The sequence below is a fragment of the Ustilaginoidea virens genome, chromosome 1 (assembly GCF_000687475.1).
Source record: "Ustilaginoidea virens chromosome 1, complete sequence".
NCBI lineage: Eukaryota > Fungi > Ascomycota > Sordariomycetes > Hypocreales > Clavicipitaceae > Ustilaginoidea > Ustilaginoidea virens.
The window spans coordinates 4,375,428-4,395,687 of record NC_057316.1 but is presented as its reverse complement, the minus strand read 5'-3'; the positions used below and the strand labels follow the sequence as shown (position 1 = coordinate 4,395,687).

Here is a 20,260-nt window from a genome sequence, read left to right as displayed (position 1 = left end):
AGAGGCAAAAGAGAAAAAACGGGACAAGAAAGAAAGAAAGAAAGAAAGAAAGAAAGGTGAAGCAGAAGAACGTAAGGAAGGAGGAAAGGAAGGAGGGAAGAAAAGGAAGGAAAGGCCTGGCTGCTTTTAAACGTGCCTTCCCCCTCCCGCCCCCCGTGGTCTGCAGCATCGTATTTGCACGACTGGCAAGGAATCGCCCGCACGTTTGTGTGCGGAAGGGGATAAAAGACAAGACTTGTCGGGCGGTTCTGGTTCCCCCAGTCTCTTTTTTTTTTGTCTTTTGTTGTCCTGTTTCGGGATTGCGTCTTGAGAAAAGGGAGATTCTTTCTCCAAACCACACCTACTACCACTTCAACCAAACTCCTCGCCATGGACCAGAAACCCTCGCCAATCACGCCTCTCCTCCACCACCAGCATCCGTCTTCTTCACCAGGAGCCCCAGGGCCTCCATCGGTAACCCGGCTGCAATACCTCGCCTCGTCCGCCGTCTCAGCTCTCCATCTGCTCCGCAGTCTCGCCCTGCTCGCCATCCCGAACGTCGTGCTCGCCGGGTTCGCCGTCCCCGCGTCCGGCCCTGGCCTGGTCCTCACCACCGTGCTGGGCCTGAGGGACATGCTGCTCGCCGGGCTCATCCTCATGGCGGATCCCCAGCGCAGCTACGAGGTCCAGCGGGCCCTGGGTGTAGCCCTGTTCAGCGACTCCATCGACACCTTTGTCCTCATCTTCGTGGTGGCATGCTCCTCCGGCCGCAGGAACCCCGTGCCCGAGATTGTCTCCGTCGCGCTGCTGGCCATCCTCGAGCACCTGACCCTGTGGAGCTTCGGCGACGATGACGACGACGACGACGACTATGGCCGCCCGGGCCCTTGCTACCAGGCCATTGTCCGGGTCGACAGGCTGGAGGACAAGCGCCTGCGCCTGGGCATGTGGTTGGAGGATCTGAAGCGCGCCGAGCAGGGCGAGCAACAGGCTTTGCTTTCGAAATCTTCTGCACATGAGCCGTAGCAAAGAGGAAAGAAAAGGAAAGAAAAGAAGAAAGAAGGGCAATGGGCAATGGGCAATGGGCCAGCACCGAATCGGTTGCAGGGAGACGACGCCCGCGCATCTGGGCACCCTGGCCGTGACGACTAGGCATCTCGGGTCAAAAAGCCCCCAGCGACTTTGTTGTGAGTCGGCCATGTGCCTCTTGGACGAACCGTCCAGGGCATGGCGAGAAAGTTGGGCGCAATGAATAGCTTCTCCGCGAAGGCCTCTTGGACGTGCAGCAGTCGAGCAAGCCCCAGCGAAACCCCACGAAACTGGGACAAGATTCCAGTCCCTTTGGGGTAAAGAAAGACTAAACCCATCTATCTGGGCACAGAAAGGGCACAGCCATCAAGCCGTGTGAAGACCACGATCCGCAGCCCCGGTGCCTGTGCCTGTGCCTGCTTTCCGGCTCTACGACGGCAAATCAACTTGCCGCGGCCCGTCTCCGACATGGGAGAGTGTCAAAGAGACAAGTCAGGACAAGATGGAAAGGGCCTGCTGATGGATGAACAGGGACCAAATAATACCAGCAAGCCGAAGACGTTTGGCACGACGTGTTGCAAACGTATTGATGCTGTAACTGGCCTGGCTTGTTCGTTCGGGAGGACTGCTCGTCACACCGTGCGGTGGGAGTCTGAAAGCAGGTGGTGTGAGTGAACGGGTTGGTTGTTCCTGTGCGTTGATCGCAACCCTCGACAGTGCATGGATGACAACATGAGCGATCCAACCCTTCGTTTTCGTCACAATGTTGTCGTCTTCTTGACAGGAAACACGTCGTGCATCTGGGTGGTGATGCTTCTCTGGGATTTTTTTTTGGCGTGTCTTTGGTTGAATTGCCCAAGACGCAAGACGCAAGACGCAAGACTCCACAGCTTGAAATAGTCCGAAATAGCTTGGAATTCAGGGTGAAAGAGAGAAGCGCATTTCGCATGGGTTTAGGGTTTCGAAGCGAATACAAGTTTCCTGCATATCATTATAGGTGTAGGTAGGCCCAGATCCAAGTAAGTGCGCCTGGCGGAACGACATAAATCATGGCGCCTTACCAGAATTAGTAAGGGTCTGCAACACAATTTTATGGAAGCCTCCCACAACACCACAGCCTTGTTCACGATGTATCGCGCTAGCTAGGGCCGCTTATATGCCCTGTAAAAGGAATAGTTGCTAAGAAAATACGCCAATTCAGCGCACAATGAGTTCACAGGCGCGGGTTCAGGTGGCCCATCCTAATTATCGAGGAGCGTCAATACGTCAGTGCGGGCCTAGATCTGGGCCGTAGGTGCGGAAAACTGAGGGCAAATGTCCAGGTCATATCAGTTCACAGGGGCGGGTTTAGGTGACCCATCCTGATAGACCTCATGTGATCTACCGACTCCTCCCCTTTATTGCCAGATTTTTGGGTCCAGTTTGAGCGGCATTTTTTTTTATCTTCTGACCGACCAGAAACACAACCTACCAGCCGTTTTCAGTAAATCCATTGACCAAGACGGAGGATCACGCAACCGCGCCCGCGCAGCCGTGCAGCCGTGCAGTGCAGCCGTGCAGTGCAGCAGGAGCTAGGCCCCAACGGACCAATCCCATTGCTCCGTCAGAGCGCAACGCAGTGGCTGCCTGTTCTGCTGTTCTGCTCTGCACAAGCCCAATGGCAACCTGTGCAACGCATACAGAGTACCCATGTACAGAGTACGGACGGAGCACAGCATCGCGAGAAAGCATCGTGATCCCAAGGCTTGGCCCAGCAGGCCGTCTTCCTCGCAACCGAATGCAGGTCAACACCAGAGGCAGCCTATTGCGTGGATTACTATTTGAAGCGCCCATGGCAATAGCCTCAAATAGTTCCCGTTAGTCCCAGGCTCCGAGACACCAGGTAATTTGCCAGACCTGTCAGGCGTGGTCACCCCGACTCACGCACGGCCGGAGCCGCCAAATTACTCCGTGGATGGGCTCCAACTTTCTACCCGCCGGCAAGAGTAACATCAGGCGAATGAGATTCGACGCCGATTCGGTGCCAGAAATTTCGACATCAACTATTTGCTGAAAGAGCATCGACCACGGTGAAGCGCATTCACGATATTCGGCACACCTGGCCATCTGGTGTAGGTAGCAGGTACTCTGGTCTATGTATGACCAACGAGTGTTTGCATGCCTTGACTCTGCATGATGCGACGCACGGAAATATACGCCCGGATGCTTGGGTACCCTGACTTTTGTGGATCTGGTTCTGCAGACATCTCCTCAAGTGTTAGCATCTGTCATCAATGTCCACCGCCCCGTAATCGATACCGAGCGGGCAGGCCTTGCCAGACAAGTCCTTTCCAACGGCCAGGATGAGTTGCCTCGAAAGCCTTCATTCATGACCAGATTCAGAGTCCGTGCACCGGCTGGAGCCGTCTTGGAGTCTTGGACCGGACTCACCTGGTTTTATCCAGTGGCTCAGGCTACAGGCACATACATGCCTTAGTACCCGGCGCTAGTTCCGTACAAGGACGCCTTATTTTGCCTGGTAAAGATTGGCGTCTATGACCTCGGTGCGGCCAAAGGCTCGTTGGCGTACAGACAAGCGGGGGTTTTTCTACCAGCCTTCAAGGCTTGACCTGCACCAATCCAATCCGACGTGTCCGATGTGATGTGACTTGACGTGCTTGGCGTGCTGAGAGACACAAAGCCCTCATGCAAGCCGAGGGCAGTGTCAAACCAGGCGTTGACCAGCATTTCGGTCTGTTTCGCTCGGCGGGTTTTCCTTTCGCTTGTGTCCACGGCGCAGACTCGGTACTCCATGTCCGTACTGTTTGATGAGTTGGGGCGGAGACAACGTCTTTGGTCGTTCGTTGTTGGTCTTTTGGTCCCCGACTCGAGGAAGGAAAGGCGCACAGTACTACGTTAGGTGCCTGTACGGAGAACAGTACCTACTTCCTAGGAGCACGGTATCTTAGGTACAGTACCTACCTGGCAGGTTAGGCACTGTACAGGAAGGAGCTGGTTCGTCGAGATTTGGAAGGCACCACCGACAAAGTGGACAACTGCGCCTCCAAGCTGCAGAGTATTCACGTTCCAGACACTCGGCGACTTCGCCAGTGGACTCCAGAGCATCCAGAGTTGGGTGATGTGTCGTTTGGCATCGTTCCGACAAACGGATTGCCGTCGAGGGGAGCATTTTAGGCCCAGGACAGCAATCGCCAAGACCCCCTAACGTCTCGCTTCCGCCCACCCTTGTTGTCCGCTTCTTCATCTGGCTGACCAGGAAAAACTTCATCACTCCCCCTCCCCTGCCCAACCGATAACGAAACCAATAATCGAAAATAGTTGGCGTGGGAGACGCCATCCCCTGCCAAGGTCCAGCCACAGTACGTGGTGGCGGCGTGATTGAGCCGCTGGAGATTGGCTTGGCTGAATGACACGGGCCAGGATCCGTGTCGCGATGCACCCCCCACGTCGTCCAACAGCCCCTTCACGACTCGCGGACGTTCCGATTTTGCATCGTTTTTTTGCGGACGTACCACCGGCAACCTTCCCCATCAAGGGGCTATGGCCTGCCTGAGTAGTTCCGCTTTGCGCTTCTCTGGAAAGAATACGGAGTATCCGTACTCCGTAGAGCCATCACTTTGGGCAGGGCAGGGCCCCTCGGAAAGGAAGGGCAATCCGACTTGTCTGCGCAAGTCGTCGTCATATCCAGGCCAAAGGACAATCTCGGCCGGCAATGAGAATGCCAACTACCGAAATGCAAGCACTTTCTGGCCTTGCAGCAGCTGTCGCCTCGTCATGTCACCAGGGGTAAAACGGAAGAAGAAGAAGAAAAAAACTGGAACTCACACTTGGGCCCGCGAAAACTATGGACATTTCCATTGAAGCCCCTACTGCTTTTCTCTACACCTGCTGGGAGGGAAGGCATTGGAAATCTTGCGGGCGGCGCCGTGTCTCTTACCCTGGCTCTCTGCGCAAGAGACTTGTCTTGCCCGCCCACGACCAAAACCGCTACTCATACGGAGTACGGAGTGGCTGGCCCAAATATGCGGACAGCATTTCCGGCAATCGGGATATGCTCTGCTCTTCATTTCCTGCCATGATCTTGTTCCTTGAGGCAGGGGCTCAATGGCCCGGATCTGCTGTGTCACTAGTGCCTTGCGTTGATGGCATCCTGGCAATTACACTATTATCTTACTTATTAGCTGCGGTCCCTTGGTCTCTTCTAGTATACTACATACTACCTGCTACTTACCCCTTCTTGGCTCAAGGCATCTGCGGTGGATTTTCCTGGCTGTGATAGAATCCGGTATTTATCAAGAAAACGTCACCCCCATGCTCTGCTTGCTCTAGATTTGCCGTGCTGGGATGTGCCTCTGAGCTGAAAACATACTCTCCATCTGGGGACCTGCGGACTTATCTTAATTTTTTTTTTAAACTCGGCTCCCTCTTTCGCAGAGTTTTGTCTTGCCGCCAGGTACCGTCCGCTCGCTCGCTCTCGGCCGTCTGCTTTCCCCTTTGCTGGGCATTGAGCCTCGATCTTTCTTTTCCAAAACACGAATTGCAATTGCAAAAAAAAAATCACAAGGTAAAGCACAATGGGTTCAGAGCTTGGTGTCACTAAAGACACCCAGCCGGTCGCTCGGCTTGATGGATTGGGCATATTTTATATTGTATTTGCCATATCCTGGACGGCCATTTTGTTCAGCGGAATGGCCTTTCTGTGGTTGAAGCGTGAAATGCCCATCCTGAGGATCAGATGCCTGGGCCTGTCCTTCACAGCAATCTCTTTTCTCCACTGCTACTTCTTTTGTGTAACAACGGGTTACGTTTACGGGCCCCTGATGGCTGAAGTCGTCGAGTTCTGGATCATGGCCATCTGGGTTCCGTTCGGTATCGCCCTCTTCCACGCTGCCAACAGTCGATTTCTATACGTTGCCAACGCGCAGAAAAAGTACGTCGACAAGACGGTTGATTTTGGCTGGGATGGAAAGCGTCCTCGCATCCGCAAGACTCTTGTTGCCAGGTGGAAGATGCTTCCCTACACCAGGAGGGTCCTGATCCTTGTCGGCTTGGGCATGGTTCTACACGTGAGTTGGGGTTTCCAAGCGAGTCGCGGGAACGTGGACGAGACAAGTCTACTTGCTTACAGACGCACAGGTTGTGCTTACAGTTTTCACCTTTCTCATTTCTCGCAAGTTTCATTCCTCTTGGGGAATCGCCGGCACTGAAGTCACTGGCACAGCGATGGAGAAGAAGTATGAACAGGGCCGCGGATGGGAATGGTAAGGCAAAAAAAAAAAAGCTGCAGTCTGGACGATCAACGGCGTCTAACGTGGCGGGTTCTTTGCAGGTGGCCCTCCGTCTTTTGGCAGATATTTTGGTCTTGGGTCGTGGCTCCCGTCATCCTTTGGCGTTCCCGCAACCTCAAGGACTCACAAGGCTGGCGAACCCAGACCATTGCCTGCTGTCTCTCTGGGTAACCCTCCCCTTCCCCCCTTCCCTCTGAATATCATCACAATCAAGCTCTTGAAACCTAAGCTGACTCGACAGACTTTTCGCGGCCCCCATGTGGCTCATTGCCCTCTACGTGCCCGGCATGGCTGTGGTCAACAACTACTGGATTCCCCCCATGTGGTGAGTAACAAGCAGCACACCCCTCGAGCCTGCTGCCACCTTACCTACCCCTACCCCATCTGCAAATCTTCTCACAGACAAGTGCCCCATGTAGGATCGCCCTGTCCATCATGATGCTCGAAATCTTCACCGTCTTTATCCCCGTCTGGCAAGTCTACAAGCAGCAGTCCCTTTGCCAAGAGACGCTCGACTCCATCGCCCGCTGGGAGTCACGGCAGAAGTCCGTCGTGCACAGCGGCAAGTCCCTGGCCTCGGCCTCGTCATCCGCCCTGTCATGGATGGGCCGCACCAAGGCCGGCTCCATCTCCTCCACCGGCGGCAGCATCCTCACCATGGACGCCCTGGAGCACACGCTGGCCAAGAACCCCGAGCCTCTGCAAGAATTTTCCGCCCTGCGCGACTTTTCCGGCGAAAACATTGCCTTCCTGACCCGAGTCCGCGAGTGGCGCGCGCGCTACGTTGTGCACGCCGCAGGAGGCGGCGTGCTGGGCGAGAAGGACCCGGCGACGACCACCCTGGCCCTGACGCGCGAGTCCTACGAGAGCGCTCTCCGCATCTACGTCGACTTTATCAGCAGCCACAGCGCCGAGTTCCAGGTCAACCTGTCGTCGCAAGACTTCAAGAACCTCCAAGCCATATTCGAGGGCGCCGCCCAGGTCGTCACGGGCGAATGCGGCAGCCCTGATCCCGCGACGCCCTTTGCCAGCGCGCCCAAGCGGCACGACGACCACCACGCCGAGCCGATCCGATACACGGGAGAGATACCCGAGGCCTTTAGCGAGGGCGTGTTTGACGACGCCGAGATGAGCATCAAGTATCTCGTCCTCACCAATACCTGGCCGAAGTTTATCAGGGAGAGGCGCTCGCTGGACGTGGTTAGTGGTATTGAGTCGGTGATGTGATGGCGTGGGTGCGAAATCCGGCCGTCGAAAAGGTCTGTATATGGGGGAGGGGGGGTTTGGGTCTTGGAAGGCTTGTTCTTTTATTTCAATTATTTGGGGTGAAGTGGGCGACTTGCTGGCCGTGTATATATGTACACTAGTGTTTGTTCATCAACATGACTGCCACATCATGACTGTCACGTCACGCAGCATGCAGTGCAAAGGGTTGAGTCAAGTGCATGCCACGCCTTGTGTAGGTATGTAGCCAGCCATTTTGGCAATGGCCGTCTGGCAACAGCCGTCTGGTAATAACCGTCTGGTTAGCCAGCCATTTTGGCAACAGCCGTCTGGTAATAACCGTCTGGTTCATCAACGAGCACGCCAGGCCCCTGGGGCGTTTATTCAGAGCCATCACCAAGCCCATCCATCTCGAGCAGCACGCATCCTCACATCACCAGTGCTGCCGCTCCGCCCCGGCCGAGCGTCTTGCCAAATGGCGAAAGCAGCCCGCCGCAGAAAGTCGCAATTTTCAAACCGGAAGCATAAAATCACCAGCCGGACATGGGTCTTGCATGATGAACGGGGGGAGCTGGCAGGCCTGCACCTGCAAGCAATGGGGGTGGACGACATTTTCGGAAAGCTGTTTACTGCCGCGCTGACGGCCACCGTCAAAGGACAAAAGTCACGAAACGAACGCAGCGGGGGAGGACGGCGCAGACTACGATAAGGTGCGTTCGCGTACGGAGGCAGGGGCAGCTACATATCTCGGAATAGCCTCGCATGCAGGCACATACGACCACAGCCGCTAGTAGAACTCGGGATCCCGTCCGATCTCCCAGGATAAGCTGGCGAGCGCCGGATCAGTAGTTGGGTCGGTGACGACCAGCGAATACCCGGTGTTGTATGTTTTTTGTTCTTGGGGGGTTTTTTTTTGTTTATTTTTTTTCAATACGCCTGTTTTTTATTTTTATTTTTTTTTTTCGGCACAAACAGGTGAGGAGAGGAAATGGCCGTTGGTTGGTGCTTCTTCTTGGGCGACCAGCTCCAGGCTATGAAACAAGTGGCGCGGATGAAAAGAAAAGCAACGCAAGAAACCTATTTCGACGCGCGCCGGGACCCAAGGTTCGAGGCGGGAAATTAACGAGCCAACTCGTCATGTTGGACACGCCTCGAGCATTCCCAGGGCCATCTCGTCACAATCCGCTTGTTCTCATGACACGCCTCACATTTGAGACAGAGCCTCGGATTCATGACGACGACAATGCGTCGTCCTGGCAAAAGGAACCCTCTTTCTTGCAGGTGTTGACGCTAGCACGTAACAAGCAAGCTCCCGTCGTCTCCTCTTGGCGTGCAAAGATGCCGTTTTGGCAGCGGGCTCAAAGTGCCTCGCTCGCGCCTTGACGGCGCCCAAGGGCGTCTGCTGGCGGTGCGTCGCACGTGGATAGAAATGTTTCGCCCGCAGGGGCGTGGTGTCTGGTCTACAGAAGGGAAAGAACACACACAAGGCACTCAATGGCACCGGGCACATCGGCACGGCGGCACGGCGGCACGGCGGCACAGCGACCACAACGTGGTCGACGAGGCCTTCCCCCACAATCTGCGCCCTGGTATCTTTGTCTCAAGGCGACGGCGTGGAATGCGCAAGGTGTCGGGGCTCGGGGCGGCGGCCTCGTTTGGGCTTGGCGGGGCAGTGTGGTTGATCTGACTTGTCAGAAGATGAGCTCTCGCTGGAGGGGAGCATCTGCTGTCGATGAATCAGCTTACATCAGAAACAGAAACGGTTGACCTGACGGCGGAGGGTGGAGAGGAGGGAGGGACAGAGGAACTATCCATTTCGTGCAGCACAGCAAAACTCGCGCGGCCAGTTGTGGCTGCAGTTCGGGGGGAGGATGAAGCGAGCAGGGTACGGAGTATTTTTCATCCGGATGACTGGACAGCTGGACAGGGTGAAACAAGAAAAAAGGAACAAAAAGAAAAGAAAGAAGGTTAAGAGTCGGTAAAATTCCGAACCGGCCGAGAGAGAAGGAAGGGAAAACAGGAAAAAAAAATAAAGAGGCAAGGAGTCCAGCGAGCAACATCGCGATTTACCCTATACACCGAATACTGTTGCCCGTTGGCCAAGCGGCCGAAGCAAGATACCACCAACCAACCCAACAAAGATGTCATCAAGTCATTCTGCGGAGCTCTGCGATATGGGCACACCCCTTTGTTCTCTGCTAGAGCAAAACGCCAAACGCCAAACGCCAAACGCCAAACGCTATGAGGTAGAGCCAAAGATAAGATGGCGAGTTGAGGGGGTGGGAGAAGTCCCTTTTGCTCCGGAGTTGGTTGAGGCCGCCTGCAACCGTCGTGGTGCGAGAGCAAAAGCTCGAGGCGGCGCGTGTTTATCATCACAGGGAAGCAAAACAACGCATGGCCCGTCTGCTCCCCATGCTGCAACAAGGCTGCAAGTCTCAGGGAATCGGATAGATAGCAAGCTCCAGCCACGTGGAGGAAGCTAGGCCCAACGTTGACTCCAATATCAGCCGTTAGCGACGTTGGGTCGGCCGCCAAGCTCCAAGCTTGCAGGATGCATGACGCTTGGGGACTGGACCGAGCTGTGTTGTGATTCCGCATTATGCACCCTGGGAACGTGGTGGAGAGAAGGAGGCGTGCATAGCCGCGTGCGTGGAACTTCAGCAGGGCGAGCCGAGAGTCGGCATTCGTAGAAACTTCTGCTGGGGGCTCGAGCACGTGTGCGGAACGTGTGCGGACTCGGGAGCCCATGCATGGTTCTGAGCAGCCTCCCCGTGCTTGATGATGCTTGATTGAGTCTGGTGCGTCGTCAACTTTCTGGAACCCGCTGTACGAGAGAGTCGACGCGAAATGAGCATGTGCTGTAGTTTGGAGTCTGCTGAGCCAAAACCAAGACGGCTTCTTCCATGGTGAAAATTGATGATGGTTTTTGCCAAGTTGTACGAGGTCAATCAATCAGCTGCTGCATGTAGCCTGCGAGGTTCTTCTGGTGCGGCCTTGCGCACTGCATTGATTGACTTGACTGCATGCAGCCGTTTCTTCAATGGTAAGCTGCAGCAGCTGCAGCAGCTGCTCAGCCTCAGTGGCAGCTGGTCAAGTGCTCTTTCGCCTGCCACTTTTGCCGCCTGCCCTGTAGACCTCAAGCTGGCTCGATTAGATTAGCTGTGCTATTTCCGGCCCCAAACTTCGCCAATGCTCTGTTCCCTGACCTTGGGTGGTGGTATGGTTTACCAGACGCTTATTCACTCGCCCCCAGATGTCTGTCAAGAGTCAAGGTCGGCCTGGCAGCAAGCCTTGTCGATCCCTAGCTCCGCACGCGGGGTGTGAGGCAAGTTGATTGCTCGTGCGGCATGGCATATTCGTCGGTGCGTGGGAAGCATGTCACCCGTCTGCCTGTGAGTCACAGTCTCGCGCACGCACGCGGCGCAAGGAAAGACCCAAGACAAAGGCCCCTCGCCCGTTGCTGGTTTAGCCGCAGGAAGGAATCGCACACCATGCACGCAGTATGTAGCCTACAAAAACAAAGTCAAGGAAACCAAGCCACGAGTAAACAAACAATCCCAAAGGCAACAAGGCGTTTGTCCATGGAGAGTATGATGGTATGTACTATCCAAGGCGGATGGGATGTGGCGACTCCCGCCCCCGGCCTTGACCTCTTTCCCCCACGTTGAAAGGAAAAAAAAATGAAAATGAAAATAAAAATGAAAATGGAAAATGAAAAATGGAAATGAAGAGAGAAGAAGAAGAAAGAAGGAACGTAGGAAGAGAGAAAGACCAGCTGTTAGTTGGACACGAATATCCAATAGACGGACGGACAACACAAACACCGGGAAACTCGCCGAGATTCTGCACGAGTGAGAAAAATCGGCCCATTTCGTATTCGCACGAAGCGAATGTCAACACGTCTCACCGATGTCAATTGGATGCGCAAGCCGCATTAGCAACAATGTAGTCATGAGTTTGTCAGTGGCCCCAGATGGCGCCAGCGGCAGAACGGTTTGCGCCCTGCCCTGCCCTGCCCTGCCCTGCCCTGCCCTGCCCTGCCCTGCCTTGCGGCTGCAGCCGAGTTGGAACTTGACTGGAGTCCTCTAATCAACGGATCGCTTGTCTCATCCACAAAGCTAGGCCTGTGAAGGGGAGAAAGAAAGAAAGAAGCAACATGCGGAGCATGCCTCTGCGTACCGAGCCTGGACCCTGGGACACTCCGTAGTGAAAGCCACAATTGCTGCTCGGTGCTGTTGGCTTGGGAATGACGACTTGGAGCCAAGGGTTACGTTGCGTTGCGTTGCGTTGCATCTTGCCAGCCTCCCTCACCGCTGGTCTGTCTGTTGACGGCTAACGGCTCACGGCTCACGGCTCACGCCTCGCGGCTCGCGGCTCGTCATCAGCGGCCATTCCCGCGCACACAAATCTTCATCGCATCCATCAACAGATTGTGCCCGCGGGCCAAAAGGTGCGATACACTGTCACGGAGCCGGCACTCTGTGTTGAGAAAGGAAGCAGACAGAAGAATCAAGGTAGACGTGGGCACACACAGAAAATACACACAACACCCGCAACCGCAAAAAAACATGCATGCTCTTCTTCGTCTGCAACCCTACTGTAATAAAAACAGGCGGCTATGCAGCACACGGCGCCAATGTGTCGAGGTGGGGGTAGATGAACTGGGCGGCAGTGTGTCGGGCAACGGACTACTCCGTCCGTAGCTCCCTAGGCACCCAAGTTGGTTAGCTGCCATTCCCATGCATGCATGATAAACTATTGACGCAAGTCCTGCGAGTCCGCTGTAGTATGTACGTACTGGCTTTGGCGTGATGGCTGGCTGCACGGCTGCCTTGCGCTGCTTTAGACACGGCGTCTTAACTCTTTGCCTCGGTCCAGCGACACACGACTGTCAAACTTCATTGTCGGCGACATGGCTTGAACAAGATTAGACGCCGTCTTTCTCTGCTTCTAAGCGGAAGGGAAAAAGCAAATTGACGTTGCCACGGTTTCTTGCGCCTCGCCTTGCCTTGCCTTGTTGTGTAGCATGTGGGAGTTTCACTTGACAGTTGAAAACCTGTCATGATCAACCGGGGGGGGGTTAGGGAAGCCCCTTTGCCTCGGACTAGACTCTTAACGGTAGAGGCCCGCCGCTATTAATAGAAGGGTCTGTAAACTGTTCTGTGGTGACTGTTCCGTGGTGGGGACGGTTGATGGCAGATGCCAGGTTGATGAAGGGTACGGAGTAAGTTGCCATTGACGTTAAACGCCCTTGGACAAAGGCGGCGAGACGAGCAAAGTTGAAAGTTGGCGCGGTCGTTGCATCGAGTTACCGGTCGGTTGCAAGTGCAGAGGTGTGAGCGCACAAGTGCATGGCAGCTGGCGCGGTGGCACAGTGCGTATGGAATGATTCGCACAGATCCCCGTTAAAAGTTCTGGTCTTCTACAGTACCACCAGACCCTTTTCGGACCTTTTTGACGGGCTCTGTCAGGCGGGATTAATATGGAGGGCACTTGAAGCTATACCTGAACTGGAATCAGATCAATCGCTCCTGCCCTTGCACACGCCAAGCCAGCCAGACAGCCAAGTCTACGCCCGGCCGCAGCCAGAGGCGCCAAAGACGCCAAAGACGCCAAAGACGCCAAAAAGCCTACTAGGTTCTGCAACTCGTCTCCATCAAGTTCCACCATCCAGTCAACCATCCATGATATCCAATCCCTCTTCGATGCGCTCAAGTGGCTCCAGCCCGACAGCCAACAGGTGAAGCATCGCACCATCTACCCAGAAAACGTGTACGGATGCAGGCCGCCGAACAGCTCAACCAGATGCCCACCGGCTTTTCTGCCTCATTAGTGCCGCCCAGCCGGGGAAGAAAAAAAAAAGGGAGAGAGAGAGGCCGAAATAGGAGAGAAAATAAAGGGAAAACACCGGCTAGTAATCACTAAATACCCTAACTCCGTATGAACGTCCTTTTTCATAGGAGCACCAGCCACCCCGATGCGGAAAGCAAAAACAAACATCTCATTGCGCGAAACCCTGCCGACGCGGGTAATTTTGCAACCGGCATGAGCCACGTTTCAGCAGCCAGCCAGTTGTGCGACGCCTCACAAGCTTCAATTTTCAAACCGTTTGGTTTTGCGGAGAACAGGCCGACGGATACCCATGCGTGCTGTCGTGCTCGTGCTGTCTTTCATCTATCAAGACCAGGTTCATCTTCTCAAATCCACATGGACGGAAAATTAGGGACAGGTCCGCAACAAGTCCATCCTCGCATGGCTGTCGCATGGCTAGCAATCACTCGAATTGCGGGTTCATTCGCTTGACACCTTTCGTTTCATCCCCGAGTACAAGGGGAGCACGAGACATTCACCGTACTACATACATGATAGTACGTGCGCACGTCGCTGGACACGTCCGTTTTGGCGTATGCCCGGCAATTGGCAAGAGCTCACCAGCACAGAGCTCAGTGCCCACTGCCTACTGCCCACTGCCCTGCATAACTGGTTGGAACCGTTGTCCGTCCGCGCCATTCTGCATGCCGAGAGTTCCAGGACCAGGACACCTACAATGAATGCTACACGGACACGGACACGGATACGGACCACTACTCCGCACTGCCATGATGCCATGACAATCACGTCTGGTTCGGGTTTGAATATATCCCGTCGCTACTTAGGCGTTAGCAAGCTTGCTCCCGCTACGGCGGCTCCGGCGGAGTAGTCGTCTGGTGGGACTTGGGTCGCTCCAACAAGCCACATCTGTTAATCCTGGCCCCCATCCAATATCCACAGGCGCAATTATCTGGGTATCGGGGAGTAATCGGTCATAGTTTTGGTTATCTCACCTTCCCAGCTTCGATTTGGAAGAGTGGGTCGAGACTCAAGACCACATACAATGGTTTGCCGGCTCGAGGACAATTTTGCAGCATGTGCGACCAACAGCATGCAAGCAAGCCAGGAGGAGACATTACCGCCAAGCCGAGTTCTGGCTCCAACATGTCCAGACACAGACACAGGTGCTTGTCAGGCCTTTCGGTAAGATTCCTTCCACTCGGAAAGCAAATCATGACCGATGGATGGATATATTTACCCCCGAATTTGCCGAGTACCGAGTACCCAGCCCGGACTACTCCGTACATCCCTCACGGTTGGATTTGGCAGAGCAAGCCTCGCCTCAAGCGACTTACCAGCTTATCTCAGTATGCAAGTGTTTGTGTGAGTTAATCAAACCAAGCCCTTGTCCTTACCGTTCTTCGTCTCTGCTGGCTCCTCTGCCCCCTACCTTTATTGTCCCCCATCTTGAGCTGCCCTTTTAGGGCCTCTGGCCACCATTTCGGTCTCTCTACGCGCTTGCCTCTACCACACCTGGCTGCCTTTCTAATGGACCGATGAACCGATGGACCGATGGACCACATGGCCTTTTTTTTCCCCACTGTTTTTGTCTTTTTTTTTTTTTTTTCCCGACTCCCTTTTGACTAGTTTCCACGCCACATTGGACCCCCCACGGCAAGAGGCGATCTAGCACACCCATGACATCGTCGCGCGCCTGAATCCGGGGGCGAAGCGGGCGGAGAGAGAGGGTGGTTGGGGTGGGAGTAAAAGGGGGTGAAACTAGAATGCCCTCAAGTCTCAACAACAACAACGGAACCTCAGCACTGCGCCACCTTAACGTGTAACAGCTACTCTGCTTTGCCTCGGACGGTCCTATTCTCACGTCTCCAACAACAACACTCCTCGGTAGTCTATAGACCCGTGGGGCTACGTACTACATAACCGTTCAATCGGCTTCCTAAGGGTACCCCTCCCCCGGTCTGGGAACCTTGTTGCTTTTGACAAGTCTCCCGCTGCAAACGCAACCAACACACCTAGCATGTCTAATGTTGGATTTTTAGAGGCGACTTATGTTTCCCTTGCTCCCTTCGAGGGCTAAACAAGACCTTTACCGGCTCGATATGGCCAGGTTGCTCGGGGACGCTGTCCATTCGAGGAGGGGGACGATGGCAAGCGCCTCGAGGAAATGTAGCTGAAAATATATAAAGGCTCCCCAACTCACAACCTTCATCAAGGTTTTGTTGCGTCACTACGGCCCTTTTCAACATTACTTTGTTCCAACCCCACACTGGAGTGTCATACATCCTTTGGTCGTCACCATGAACGACTCAAAGGAATTTCACTCGCTTGTGTTACCAACGCCAGATTTTACTCATGGCGAAGCTGCCTACTGCCCCTTCCCCACAGTCACCTCAGCTTTCTATCATCATGCTTCCTACTTGGCTTCCGCCAAGGCGGTGCGCGATCTGTCTGGCGATTCGGTGACGGAGCTCACTTACCATGAGCTTGCCGTAGAAGCTCAACATTTGGCCACTCGGCTTCGCAGACTCGGAGTCAGACCGCACCAGAGCATCCCTCTTGTCGTCAAACGAGGAGCCGAGATGATTATTGGAATCATGGCCATTCTGTCATGCGGTGCCCAGTATGTCCCGCTGGACGGAGGTGTCGTCCCGGATTCTACCATCCAACATGTTGCCGATCAATGTGGTGGCCAGATTGTCCTTTGCCTGTCTTCAACAGAAGCACGAATCAAGGACCTTTTGCCTAGAATGACAGCCATTGTCATTGAGCGAGAAACCATCCTTAACCGGAGCCTCGACAACCCAGACACGTGGATCAACCTCGCCTCCTCCGAAGCTGGATGCTACATCATCTACACATCCGGTTCGTCCCGTCTCGCCCCCAAGCGGAAAGCGTCTGCTCCACTTGACTTGGACGAATCAGTGCTAAATCAATACCACAGGAACAACGGGCAAACCAAAGGGTGTGCATGTCACGCACAGAAACGTGGCAAATCTAGTCTGCCTCTCTCCCGGGGGGCTGGGGGTCCAACCGGGCATGTCTGTTGGCCAGGTACTGAACATCAGCTTCGACATGGGTACGTATTGTAACCGCATAGGACTCGTCGTTTTTGAGCTAGAATCCTTGCCCTCTTTCTTTTCTGGTTTACGTACTGACTGCGGCTTAGCCGCCTGGGAGATATTCAGTTGTTTATGCAATGGAGGCACACTTGTTATCAGAGGAGCGAAATGGGAACCTACCTTGCGACAAGTAAGTCACCGAAGCGGTTCAAGAATTTTCTCGCCAACACATTGATTGACATGTTCACTCACCTCCCATTCAACAGCTTGATGTTCTCATATGCACCCCGACGATTCTGTCAAAGTATCATCCTAAATCATACCCCAATATAAAGGTGGTTGCTACGGCAGGTGAGCCAACGTCACAAGGCCTTGCGGACCTTTGGGCAACCCACGCTACGTACTGGAACTGCTGCGGGCCCACAGAGACGACAATTGTGAACACAATGTCAAGGCATGTTGCTGGTCAAGCCGTTTCCATCGGTCGCCCAACTCCCAACAACTCGGTCTATATTCTAGACGGAGACGGCAAACCTGTCCCAGTGGGCGTAGCAGGCATAATGTGGGCAGGCGGCCATGGAGTAAGTCGTGGCTACGTGGGGCTCGAGTCCAAGACAAAGGAAGCATACGTTCTAGATCCGTTTGCAAATGATGGGTAAGACTTTGGACAGTCCACAGTTCTTTTAACATTGGCATGATTCAGGACGAGGCCACTAACGGATTTCGTCTCCCCGCCAGAACAAACATGTATTGCACAGGAGACCTCTGCCGGTGGAGAGAAGACGGAAACATTGACATTTTGGGGCGAGTTGACGATCAAGTCAAAGTCAAGGTATGGTCGAGTTTGTCTTTTTTTCTTTTTCTTTTTTATAAATTCATCACCCTCCGCTTCCCTTTTCATTTTTATTTTTCCTTTTAACTTTTACCCTCCCCCCTTGATTGCCATCTTCATATATATATATTTTTACATTTGCAGACGTTCTACCCGCGGTCTTGAGACGCTAAACTAATTTTGCGTGTTCTAGGGATTCCGTGTTGAACTAGACGGCGTATCATCTTCGTTGGCTTCTGCCCCAGGAGTTACCCGCGCAACAGCTCTCTTGATTGACGGAGACATTCATGCGTTTACCGTACCGCTGGGACCAGACGTGGCAGCCATTATTGCTCATATAAGGAAACTGCAGCCGTACTACGCGGTTCCTTCCGTGATGCACCAAATGAGTTCGTTCCCTACCACAGCAAATGGCAAGATTGACAAAAAGTCTCTACGAAATCTGGCACTAGCTCCAGAACGCAAAGAGGCGCTAGACGATCGCATGCCTTCGTCTCCAACGGCGAGCGACCAGAGCACCCTGGCCGAGGTCAGGTCCATATCCTTGTCGTCTACGGTGACAATTACCGATGAGAAGCTGGACTTGAACCGGGACATTCCGGAGAAGAAGCTGCCGAAGCACTTGCGCGGGCTACGACATCGCGTGGCCATTGTGTACCGATTCCTGTTCAGCCTGGTTGGGTTGCTCAACGTCGGCGCCTTGGTTGCTCTCCTGCTCGCCAACCCTAGCCGCGACTGGCTTGCTACTCTCACTGCGGCCAACTTGGTGCTCGCGGTGCTGATTCGCCAAGACGCAGTCATCAACACTCTCTACACCATTACCTGCTCGGCCCCCAAAGCGGCTCCTTTGTGGATGCGGAAACGCTTGGCCAAGATTTACCACCTGGGCGGGATCCATTCCGGCGCCGGCATCTGCGCAACCTCGTGGCTCCTGGGCTCGACGTTGCGGTCAACGGTTGCCTTTGCCGAGAACAAGACCAACGACTCCCTCGCGACGCTGGTGATTTCGTGGATGCTCTGCGTCTTGTGCGGCGGGCTGGTGGGGTTTTCCTGGCCCCCGTTCCGCAAGAAGCACCACGACCAGTTTGAGCGCATCCATCGATTTGCGGGGTGGACGGCCCTGGCCTTGTTTTGGGTCCGGACCATGCTGTCGGTCCGTGACGTGACGCCTTCGGGAGACGACTTTGGACTTGCCCTCGTCGGGACGCCCAGTTTCTGGCTGCTGGGTGCCGCCACGTGCAGCATCGCGTCGTCCTGGTTCTGGCTGCGAAAGGTGCCGGTCCGCGCCGAGCGGCTCTCCGAACACGCCGTCGCCCTCTCGTTCGACTACACGGTGCCGGTGAATGGCAGTTTTACGCGCATTTCGAGGCGGCCCCTGCTCGAATGGCACTCGTTCGCCACCGTTCCGGCTCCTGGGCCGTCGGCGCTGGCAGACAAGCCGGGGTACTCGCTCGTGGTTTCCAACGCGGGCGACTGGACGAGGGACTGCATCCGCAACCCGCCGACGGAGCTGTGGGTTCGCGGCCTGCCCACCTGCGGCGTCATGAGGATCGCGACGCTGTTTAACCGCATCGTTGTGATTGCGACGGGGTCCGGCATCGGCCCGCTGCTTGGCCACATTGAGCAGCCCAGCTGCCCGACGCAGCTCATCTGGTCGACGTCCAACCCTGCGCAGACGTTTGGGAAAAAGGTGCTCGACACGATTTACGAGCAAATCCCCGATGCGGTGGTGCACGACACCAGGCAGAAGGGGCGCCCGGACCTGGTCAGGATGGGCTACAACCTGGCCAAGGACTTTGGAGCCGAGGCCGTCATTGTCATTGCCAACGAAAAGCTTACCAAGAAGGTGGTTTACGGCCTGGAGACGCGCGGCGTTGCTGCATACGGCGCCATCTGGGACAGCTGAGGCTGCAGGACGCCCGCCGTCTCGACACGTTGTTGTTGACGTGTTTCTTTCGTCTTTTGCCTTTTTTTCCATTGTTTCATTTTCTCTCAAAGTCACATCATGTCTCATGGGGCTTAACGTGCATCACAACGGCGGGAAGCGATGTTTTTTTTTTTTTTTTTTTTTTTTTTTTTTTTTTGGTCCCCTCGCGATACTGTATATTTCGGTTTCACCATGGGACGGGCACGAGCGAGCGGGCGTGTTGGGACAACTGCCAGGCTTTCCTCTTCATTCCCCTTTCTATCTTTCTTTCTTTCTTGTTGTCATTCCAGCGTGGGCAAGGCTATATCCATTGCATGTTAAGCGCAGCACCGCAGGATCTGTTGCCGTTTAGGCTTAGGCGTTTTCCTGTACCCCAGTCCCAGTCACCACCATGTACATTGTCCGAAGGCGAGCGCGCCTGTTTCCGCAGCTAAGTTTTTTTGAAAAAAAAAAAAAAAAAGCAGGGGCCGTGAGCCCCTCGCATCGCCATACTTTGCAAGCTGTCGCCAGGTCAGCTCGTTCCCCGCCTGCAACGTGCATGCCGTCCCGTAATCCCCCCTGGCGTCACACCACGCCCATGCCGTTGGTCAACCATCGTGCTGGCGGTACCGCGTCGACGCCTCCCGTGCGTCTGGATGCCACAGCTTCTTGGGCGGATCATCTGGAGGCAGCAGCAGTCTATGGAAAAGACCGCGGACGACGGGGGCGATGGGTACCGGGGGATCCAGACTGGGGGATCCAGACTGGGATGAGGCCAGGGTGCATTTCGGCAGTGGGATCGGGCGTGTTGGGCACGATGCAAAGCAAGCGTGCTCTCGGGTGAGGTGAGGCCCTGCCTGGTTGGCAGATGCAGTTGAGCAGAGTGCTGCAGTCGAGAGCTGCTTTTGACAGGTGCAGGTACTGCTCTTCCAGATATAGCGTGTACCTGGAGACAGCAGCAAGTTGCAACCAACTGGCGACGGAAGCAAAACCTTGGACAAGAGGCAATGCGTGCTCCGGCAGGTACGGCCGACCTGGGGGCGACAGATGCAACCGGCAATGTAAGCAACCCTTTTACACAAAGAGGCCATGCGTGCTCTCGCGACACGCC

The 20,260-nt window shown here is 54.8% G+C and overlaps 4 protein-coding genes across 4 annotated transcripts; 3 read left to right on the top strand and 1 right to left on the bottom strand.

The window, feature by feature from the left end:
* Positions 1-369: 369 nt before the first annotated feature.
* UV8b_00981 (uncharacterized protein) lies at positions 370-1,005 on the top strand (the record flags this gene model as incomplete). The annotated part of the gene is made up of 1 exon (XM_043138479.1): positions 370-1,005. One exon carries the CDS (start codon positions 370-372, stop codon positions 1,003-1,005), a length of 636 nt encoding a protein of 211 aa, XP_042994413.1.
* A 4,577-nt stretch (positions 1,006-5,582) lies between these two features.
* UV8b_00980 (uncharacterized protein) lies at positions 5,583-7,523 on the top strand (the record flags this gene model as incomplete). Its single annotated transcript, XM_043138478.1, has 5 exons — positions 5,583-6,074; positions 6,145-6,269; positions 6,338-6,463; positions 6,538-6,621; positions 6,716-7,523. The coding sequence occupies 5 exons, from the start codon at positions 5,583-5,585 to the stop codon at positions 7,521-7,523; spliced, it is 1,635 nt and encodes a 544-aa protein (XP_042994412.1).
* A 1,488-nt stretch (positions 7,524-9,011) lies between these two features.
* UV8b_00979 (uncharacterized protein) lies at positions 9,012-9,335 on the bottom strand (the record flags this gene model as incomplete). Its single annotated transcript, XM_043138477.1, has 2 exons — positions 9,012-9,203; positions 9,267-9,335. The coding sequence occupies 2 exons, from the start codon at positions 9,333-9,335 to the stop codon at positions 9,012-9,014; spliced, it is 261 nt and encodes an 86-aa protein (XP_042994411.1).
* Positions 9,336-15,649: 6,314 nt separating this feature from the next.
* UV8b_00978 (uncharacterized protein) lies at positions 15,650-19,149 on the top strand (the record flags this gene model as incomplete). The annotated part of the gene is made up of 6 exons (XM_043138476.1): positions 15,650-16,214; positions 16,294-16,428; positions 16,519-16,601; positions 16,678-17,066; positions 17,150-17,243; positions 17,437-19,149. The coding sequence occupies 6 exons, from the start codon at positions 15,650-15,652 to the stop codon at positions 19,147-19,149; spliced, it is 2,979 nt and encodes a 992-aa protein (XP_042994410.1).
* Positions 19,150-20,260: the final 1,111 nt, after the last annotated feature.